At 48.2% G+C, this 9,646-nt stretch overlaps 1 protein-coding gene across 1 annotated transcript; it reads left to right on the forward strand.

The window, feature by feature from the left end:
• The first annotated feature begins 283 nt into the window (after positions 1 to 283).
• Positions 284 to 5,414, forward strand: LOC130266295 (leucine-rich repeat-containing protein 14-like). The gene is made up of 3 exons (XM_056515608.1): positions 284 to 911; positions 999 to 1,628; positions 3,821 to 5,414. Exons 1-3 carry the CDS (start codon positions 619 to 621, stop codon positions 4,374 to 4,376), a joined length of 1,479 nt encoding a protein of 492 aa, XP_056371583.1. The 5' UTR covers positions 284 to 618; the 3' UTR covers positions 4,377 to 5,414.
• The last annotated feature ends 4,232 nt before the right edge of the window (positions 5,415 to 9,646 follow it).

Raw genomic sequence — 9,646 nt, forward strand, 5'->3', positions numbered from 1 at the left:
GCCAACCGCCAGCCAATAGAATGGCAGTGATTGTTGATTGACAGCAACGTGAGCAAATGGAAAGGCAGAATGTTAAAGCGTCCCCCCACCAACGTCGCTCTTAGGCTAATGACAGTTAAATAAAACAATGACAGACTGTTTAAGATTCTATTAGATGTAAGGAATCCACCTCCAGAGTGAATCTCTCTACTTGATTGGTTGCTACAACAAGTAAATACGGAAGTGAAGCTTCCCTACGGCCCGGGGGCGGGTGGGGGCTGCGGGCGGGCGGTGAGTGGGGCGCGCCATGTCGGGGAGGGGCAGGGCCGGTTTTGGGCATCCCTGAGGGGACTTTGGGACAACTTGGGGTTCCCTGTGAGAATTTCGGGAGTCTCAGAGAGATTTGGGATTCTTGAGGGATTTTGGGTTGGCCCTGGTAGGGTGGGGGTACCCCGGGATCCCCTTTTTAGGGAGCTGCGCTGGGGGTACCCTCACAACACCGCCCTCATCTTCTCCCACAGTTTCCCTTTCCTTCGGGATACGCTTGGATTCGGAGTTTCCCCGGAATTCTCCTCTGGTTCCTCCTCATCCTGGGCGGTCCCTCCAATTTCACCTAATTCCCACAGCCCCCCAGAATCCATGGATTCTCTCCTTTTCCTCTGCGCCCGCCGCGTTATCGCCCAGCGCCCTCTTCCTGCCCTTCCTGCTCATCTCTATCCCGTCCTTTTCCAAGCGGCATTCCGTGCTAGAACAGCCCTGGTCCTGCGGGATTTGGTGGCCGCTTGGCCTTTCCCGGTGCTCCACTTCCAGCGGCTTGTGGGGCCCCGGGAGCTGCTCCGGGATTATTCCTGCACACTCTGCGTTGAGTCCGTCATCCAGGCCGTGGTGGTGCAGCTTCGGCGGGAGCTGGAAGAGCCCAGCAGGGCTTCCAGGTGGGTTGTTGGAATTCCAGCATGGCCACAACCTCCAATTCCTCCAATTCCTCTTTCTATCCTAAAGGTTTATTCTCGTTTTTCCAGCCTGCGCGTGCTGGACATGACCAGACTCTCAGACTCCGTGTCCGGTGACACTCCTGCCGGGTTGACCGTATGGTTCATCACCGAGGCTTTGGCCAAGGCTTGTGTGGAGGTGTCCAAGCACCAGCCAGAATTCCAGAGGCACGGATCCAAGTGGCCCAAAGCCTGCTCTGGAGTCGCCACGTCCGCGGCAGCTTCGCAGCCCCTGGGCGTGGATGTCCACACCGACCTGTCCGTCAACAGAACGTCCTATGAGATCCTGCGCGATGCGCTCCAGACCGGAGCCACCAGCCCCCTGCGCCTCAAGTGCCGGGAATTTGAAGCAGTGGACATCTCAGGATCTGAGATTGTGACTTTGTTGGAATCTCTGGATCCATCCTGTCTGCGGAGGGTGGAACTGTGCTTCAACAATTTAGGATTGACCGGGCTCTCGGTGATCCTGCCGCACCTCTTGCGCTTCCCGGAGCTGCGCAGCCTCAAGTTCCGGTACAGCAAGGTGGACGTGCGGCACCTGACGCCGGAATCAGCAATGACAATCCGTTCCGTGGCCAGGCAGCTGGGAATGCTGCCCAGCCTCCGGGAGCTCAACCTGGGATCTTCACAGCTCTCCGGGAATCTGCACCAGATCCTCTGGTGAGTTCCCCACAGAGCGGGGCCTTCTCGCACTCTGGGGCGATTCCCAAGGGCACAGGGATTGTGGGGGTCTTTTGCAAGCTGAATGATCTTGTGGTTCCAGGATTTCATTATCCTGATGTTCTCGAGATTCCGTTATCCCCATAGTTTTTGACTCCACTATTCCATAATTCCATGATCCCAGAATTCCATGATTCCAGGATTCTCAAAGACTGAACTTCAGGGTCTTGGAGGTCTTTTCCAGCTTTAGTGATCCCGTGATTCAGGGATTTCGTTATGCCAATATTCCCATGATCCCATGATGCTGTTATCCCAGTAGTTCATGACTCAACATTTCCATTATCTTATAAATTCATGATCCCAAATTCCTTGTTTACAGTATTCCCAAAGTTGGGGCTCAATGGGTCTTGAGGATCTTTTCCAGCTTGAAGGATCCATTGATTCCAGGAACTCATTATCCCAATATTCCCATGATCCCGTGATTCTGTTATCCTAGTAGTTCATGACTCAATGATTCCATCATCCCATAATTCCATGATCCCAAAGTTCTGTGATTCCAGAATTCCCAAAAGCTGAACTTCAGGATTTTGGAGATCTCCAATCTTAGTGACCCCACAATTCCAGGATTTCATTATCTCAATATTCCCATGATTCCATTATGCCAATCCTTGATTCCAGAATTCCCACAGTTGTTCTTGATGGTCCCTGAGATTTTTTCTAACCTTAGTGATCTCAGGTTCCCACAATCTCATTATCCCAATAGTCCAAGATTCCATGATGCCATAATTCCTTCATTGCAGGATTCCCAGACGTTGGACTTGATGATCCTGAAGGCTTTTCCAACTTTAACTGCTCCGTGACCCCGTAACTCCATGATCCTGTAATTCCATGACTCTCTCATCCCAATATCCCCCGATCTTATAATTCCTTTACTCTGTGATCCCAACACTCTGTAACTCCACAATTCCACAATGCCCTGGCTCCATGATCCCATAATTCCATGATTATAAAACTTGAACTTGATGGTCTCAGAGATTTTGCCCAACCTCTGTGATTCCAGGATTTCATCACCCCATCATTCCAAAATCCCAGGATTTTCAGAAGTCAAACTTAATGGTCTTGGTGACTTTTTCCAAACTCACCCATTCCGTAACTCCAAGTCCCCATCATTTCAAAATCCCAGGATTCTCAGGGGTCAAACTCAATGAGTCTTGGAGATGTTCCCCAGCTTCAGTCATTCTATCATTCCATGGCTCCATGATCCCATAATTCCCTGATTTTCAGGCTTTGATGTGAGGTTATGAGCAAGGTACCAGACACGGGGCACCAAAATGTGAGGTTACAAACCTCAGGTGCTCTAGGCACCTACTTTGTTGGGTTATCTTAAATGAGCAAAGCAGCTAATAGTTGCTAAAAGGTTATTTATTGCAGAAGCACATCAGTCTCAAAAGGCAAGCAGAAAAGTGATGGCAAAAAGCAATGGCAAAGAGCAGAAAAGGCGATGGCAAAAAGCAATGGCAAAAGCACTAACTCTCCCCAGTACATATTCTTATATAGAATATTCCCAACAAGCTAAGACAGAAACTCAAACCACCACTTCCTAAACTATTAGAATTCTGGTTTCTTAACACGCCAGGTTACGTATAGACTATGCATACGACCTATCTTGTGTCTGAAAAATGTAAGCAATATTTTTACTATAGCTCTAGTACGTCTAAGTATTGTCTACAACTATGGTCCTAGAGCTTCTACTGAAAACATCAGTATGTTTTTCAACCTTCACTAGAACTCGCACTTCTAGTTTGGCATTTTAACCTTTCACTTACTAAAAGCACTAGAGCTCATATTAAAACTTACTGACTGACTGACTTACTTATTCTAAAACGTAAACTTACACCTCTACCTTATGTGTGAGTGGCTTAATATACATCAGTCTATCCACAGGATTTAATTCAATCCCCGCACTCTGATTTCTTTCTTAAGAATTCAGAGAGATCCCTGACTCACTGACTCCAACACCTTCAACTCGATGTTCTTGGAGCTCTTTCCCAACCTCACCCATCCTACAATCCCATGATTCCAGGGGTGCAATCCCAGCTCTCATTCCCCGCATTTCCCCCAGGAATCCCGACATTCCCAGCTCCCACCAATCTTCCCTTGGGCCTCACCTCTCTTTTTCTGCCTCCCACCAGCGACCTCCAGGCTCCGTTGGAAAGTTTGGAATTGGGCTACTGCTCCCTCCTTCCCGCCGACCTCACCTTCCTCTCCCAAAGCTTCCATGCTGCAGCCCTGAAAAGGTTGGATCTGAGTGGCCACAACATCTCCCAAGGTCTCCTGGAGCCGCTCCGGCTGCTCCTGGTGGAAACCTCGGCCTCGCTGATGCACCTGGATCTCACAGATTGTGACATGGATGACTCCCACCTGGCCGCGCTGCTCCCGACGCTCCTGCGCTGCTCCCGCCTGCGCTTCCTGGGACTCCACAACAATTCCCTGTCCACAGCCACAATCAAGGATCTGGTCCAGAAAACCTTGGAGCTGCCGGATCTCCACCTGGTCATGTATCCCATCCCCGAGGATTGCTACAAGCTGGAGCTGTGGGACTACGTTTCGGATGTTGTAGAGGATGAGGAGCTTTTGGCAGCGGTTACTGAGGAGATTTCACAGCTGCTGGAGAATTCCGGGAGGACCGACCTCATCTGGACTTACAGTATCTTTGGCTACAGAGACCTGGACTACTTCACCTTGTGATTTGGGAAAACCTCAGAGGCGGGAAACGCTCAAAGCCTCCACCTCGGAAACGCACCTCTACCTCACTCCTGAAATCTGGGCATTTCCCACCTCAGCCCAGTGCTTTTCTGTCTCATTCCAGTGCAATTTTCCTTTCATTTTTCATCCATCCATTTCCTTTTCTGCCTGCTTTTCTTAGTTTTCCACCTCATCTGAAGTTTTCCACCCCATCCCAAGATTCTTCCCTGGTTTTGTAGCTTTTCTACCACATTTTGAGGTTTTTTCCTCCTTATCCTGATAGTTTTCCCTTCATCCCGATAGTTCCCCCCTCATCCCAGTATTTTTCTGCCTCATCCTAGTATTTTTCCATCCCTTTTCATGATTTATTCAGCTTATCCCAGTGTTTTTTCCATCATGATTGGCTTTCCACAGCAAAATTTTATGAGGCTTCAGGGATGGATTCCACAGGAAGCTGCCGGAAGCTTCTCTCATGTCCGGCAAATCCTGTCATGAACAGCGGCGACACCTTTGGAATAAGAATGAAGTTGGAAGAAGCCAATCATAGTACAGCTGGAATTCCGGACTAGCAATGTGGGAAAGGAAGGAGTCAGGAAATGATTTCAAGGTTCAAGTCGAAATTCTCAAAATTCCATGGTGGGTCCAAAGGGAAGCTCATCCTGGAGATGGAAGCTGGGAGGGACCTGCAGATCCATGGAAAAAAGGAGCAGATTCCTGGCAGGAATTGCATAGAGGAAAAAACCTTTGAAGTATTGACCCCTTGGAAAAGAATTGTATTCCATGGGAATAACACATTACAGAAATCCATGGAAAACTCTTGCCGTGGGATGGATTTGCATTTTAAAATGCATTGAAAACTGACCTTGGGATGGATTCACTGAGAAATCCATGGAAAACTCCCCTGGGATGGCCCCGGCTCCCAGTGCTGCTGGAGAGATTGAGGGAGAGCCGGGAAAGAGAATTGTGGGAGGGAAAAGTTGGATTTGGGGTCTTGTTATTCTGCTCTGATCCTGTTGGGAAGTAAACTCATCCTATCCCAGATCCTGAGTCTGTCGTGCCCGGACAGGATTTGCAGAGGGATCTTTCCCAATCCTGATACTGATCCATGAATCCTCCATGATTTCCTTCATTTCCACATAATTTTGGAGTTTTTCCACTTCATCATGGTGGTTTTCCACTTCATTCCAGGTCGTTTTTTCACTTTTACTGCCATTTTCCCACCTCAGTTTGGCAGGTTTTCCCTCATCCCAATGTTTTTGCACCTTTTCCTAGTGTTTTTCCCCCACATTTTTATTTTTTGCCTCATTTTGGGATTTTCCCCACATATCATTCTTTCTCCTCCTATTCGGGTGTTTTTTTCCTTATCCTGCTCATTTAGGGTTATATTTTTGCCTTTTCCCAATATTTTTCCCCTCATCCTGGTGTTCTTCCACCTCATTTTCTTATTTTTTGCCCCATCCAGGTGTTTTTTCACCATGTTTTGGTTGTTTTCTGCCTCATTTTGGTGTTTTACCATGTCATCCCAGTGGTTTTCCAATTACCAACTTTTGGTATCTTGGGCATTATTTGGTTGGGTTTTTGCCTTATTTTTGGTGTTTTTTCACCTCATTTCTCTCTTTTTATGCTCACTTTCATATTCACCACAGTTTTGTATTTTTCCCCTCATTTTGGAGTTTACCAATCATCCCAATATTTTCCCGCCTCAATTTGGTTTTTTTTCTGTACTCATTTAACATTTTTTCCCCTTATCCTGATACTTTTTCCACAACCTGCCATTTTTCCACCCGATCACAGGTGTTTTTCTGCTTCATGCCGATATTTTCCATGCTCATTTTCCATCTTTTTCCCTCATCCCGCTGCTTCTCCTGGTTTCTGTGGGGCCCTGAGGGCTGAGAGGGGAAAATGGTGGGAAAATGAGAGGGGGATCTATGAGGGCACACAGCATCAGGAGCTGCTTATAGGGGATTTTTGTGGGGTCATTGAACTTCTCAAGGGCTTTGAGACCCTATAGGGAAGCTCTGAGGGGTCTATAGGGTGATCTGGGGAGTCTATAGGGTCTGGAGATCTATAGGCGCCCCTATAGCAGCAAGTCCCCTCCCCCAGCCCCTCTCCTTCCACTTCCACTTCCCCCCAGAACCTTTTCACCGCCGCACCACCCGAGGTGTGCACACATCCTGGTCCCCCAGGTGCCAACGTCCAGGTGGCACTGGTGGCGCTGCTGTCGCTGTCACTGTCGCGACAGGGAGGTGGCCCGGCCGTGTCGGGGGTCGCCGGTGGCTGTCGCGATGAGGGTGGAGGCGCTGCTGCGGCCAGGTCAGGACCTGGAACCAGCGAGTATTTTTATTATGTGGATCAACATGAACAAGTCAGGATGAATCGATAAGATTTTTATTTGTTTTGGCAGTTTGGAAGCTTCCATATCCCCAAATTTCCCCCAACACTCACTGCAGGTTTCCTACGGAGCCTCCTTGATGTCAACTTGGAAGGGAAAAATGGCCTGGAATTAGGGATTTGGGGATTATGGAGGATTTGGGTTTTTTTTTAATTTGGATTTTTGGTTTTTATGCATTTGGTGTTTTTGAGGAGGAGATGGATCTTTTGGGAGGTGGGGATGTTTGGGGATTTGGGGGTTTTTGGGATTCAAATTTTTTAGGCCTTGGGGTTTCTTGGGGGGCATTTTCGGTTTTCGGGGGTATTAGTGATTTTCTGGGCATTTGGGGTTTTTTGGGATTTGGGGATTTGAGGGAGGTCTCACAGAATCCACAGAATCACTGCAATGTAAGAAAACTTCAAGATCATCGAGTCTAAACCTGCCCTAACACCTGAACTAGAGGATGACACCAAGTGCCACATCCAGCCTTGTTTTAAACACATCCAGGGATGGTGACTCTACCAGTTCCCTGGGCAGACCATTCCAGTACTTTATCACTCTTTCTGTGAAAAACTTTTTCCTAATTTTGAACCTAATTTTCACTTGACACAGCTTGAAAATGTGTCCTCTCTTTCTGTCAGTTCCTGCCTGGAGAAGGAGACCAACCCCACCTGACCACAGCCACCTTTCAGGGAGCTGCAGAGAGTGATAAGGTCACCCCTGAGTCTCCTTTTCTCCAGGCTCAACAACCAGCTCCCTCAGCTATTCCTTGTAGCTGGGTTTTTGGGAGAGCAGGAGCTTCCTTGCTCTCCTCCAAGCAGCTACCAAGAGTCTGGATAGCCCAGAACTTCAGTGGCTACTTGCAGCTACTAGCTAGCAATGGACGAAAGCTTGAGACAGCGTTGCAAATGTTCCAAATTATCTTTGAAGGGACTTGCAAACAACAGTCTAATTACATTAAACAATAAAAGGGTATTTATAGGATTCTGGAGGATTGACTTTTCATCCAGTAAAATTCACACATTTCAAAGTAACCAATTATCTCTAAATTCTAAGTACAAAAAGAACCAATTATTGTAACACTTTAAGAACCAATAGAAATCCTAAAAGATAACGGGAGCTGAGGTAGGGAAGAGGGCCTCTGTCCTTAGGAATGTCTTTGTTCTAAGGAATATAGTTCCAGGGCCCCGTTTTGGGGGAATCAGAATTTCCCAGAGGTCCTCACAGGGTTTCTGTTCCAAGCCCCTCACCAGCCTTGTTGCCTCCTCTGGACGCGCTCGAGTGCGTCAACATCCTTCCTAAACTGAGGGGCCAGAACTGGACACAGCACTCAAGGTGTGGCCTCACCAGTGCTGAGTCCAGGGCAAGAATGACCTCCCTGCTCCTGCTGGCCACACCATTCCTGATCCAGGCCAGGGGCCATTGGCCTTCTTGGCCACCAGGGCACTCTGCTGGCTCATGTCCAGCTGCTGTCCATCAGTGCCCCCAGGTCCCTTTCTGCCTGGACACTGTCCAGCCACATGATAGATGTTGTCATTCATGCCATCACAATCAGAAGCCAACTATTTCCTAATTACAATTCATGAGAAGCCTTTCTTGGCCTATTAGCTTCTGTCACATCCTGCTGTCAGATGCCTTAAAGCCAATCATCTGAAATCACCCCTTGTGGGTTCCATGACAATGAATCTTTCATAGTTCTATTTCTCCAGTGTATCCACTCTGATTTGCAAGGCCATCCTTTCAAACTTTTTTCTATCTCCATTTCTCTCTCAATAATACCTGTCCTATTCCATGGCATTTCTAAGTCAGCATTTCTTATCTCCAAATTTGCACACAGATGCACGCAGTGTGAGCCTTCTGTCAGGCCCTGAGAGCTCCCTACTAATCCATTTCCCACATTTCCCTCTCTCTCCCTCACAGAAAAATCTTCTTGGATTGTCTCATTAATTATTCACCGTGCACAGTGAAGTGCACAAGGCACTATCACTAACATTGCCACTATAACAATCCATGCATATAAAACTATTTCGCAAAGCTCCTTTAGCCATGGGGCAAAACCCCATCCTTCAAACAAATCATCTAACCATGTTCCATTGTTAATTTTAATTGGATTTGTTCAATGCCTCAGTTTTTGAAGTTGGTTGTGGATGGACACTGAGTGGTCAGACAAGTTTATACAAAACAATTTTTCAAATTCCTCACAACCACACCCACGTGCCAGTTAAAGAAAATCGATTCCAGTTCTGGTCTGTAAGATTTCATGTCTGACAGCACTGACATCTGTCATCCTGTCACTAATTGCAATGGAAGTAGCATTGGCTAACCCAAAGTCCTCCTCAGACCAAAAAATCACCCCAAATGTATCCAAGCACCACAAAAACCACTCTCAAGGACACCACAAAATCCTCAGGACCCCCCTGAACCAAATCTCCCCATTCCAGGACCGCCCTTAAACACTCCAAAAACCCGCAGCACTCTGAAATCATCCCGGGGTCGCGAAAACCAGCACCCCCACTCCCACTCCTCAATTCCAGGGATTCCCCTCAGGGATTTCCCCCTCACAAATTCCCACCGCGGCCCCTCAGGAGCCCCTGGCTGGGTTTCCGCCGCCGTTCCCGCAGGAATTCCGCTTCCCAGCGCTTCAGCAGCACCTTCAGCTCCTGCTGCCGCTCCATGGCCGCGGGATGCGGCATCGGGGATCAGGGATCGGGATCAGGGATCGGGATCGAAGACCCTGGATCGGGATGAGGAATTTATCGGGATTTACAGAGACTCGGTGGGGACCCGAGAGTCGCCTCAGACCGAACCTCCGCCTCCGGCCAAGCGCTAGCCAATAGGAAAGCAGGGATTTGTGATTGACAGCGAGAACAACCACTGGAAAGGCGGAATGTTAAAGAGTTTC

This window comes from Oenanthe melanoleuca, unplaced genomic scaffold (assembly GCF_029582105.1).
Source record: "Oenanthe melanoleuca isolate GR-GAL-2019-014 unplaced genomic scaffold, OMel1.0 S011, whole genome shotgun sequence".
NCBI lineage: Eukaryota > Metazoa > Chordata > Aves > Passeriformes > Muscicapidae > Oenanthe > Oenanthe melanoleuca.

Excerpts from the sequence above, each read along its gene's own strand:
- LOC130266295 (XM_056515608.1), top strand. The coding sequence starts at position 619 with ATGGATTCTCTCCTTTTCCTCTGCGCCCGCCGCGTTATCGCCCAGCGC. Across the intron at positions 912-998 it reads GAGCCCAGCAGGGCTTCCAG|CCTGCGCGTGCTGGACATGA; the intron begins GTGGGTTGTTGG and ends TCGTTTTTCCAG. Across the intron at positions 1,629-3,820 it reads AATCTGCACCAGATCCTCTG|CGACCTCCAGGCTCCGTTGG; the intron begins GTGAGTTCCCCA and ends GCCTCCCACCAG.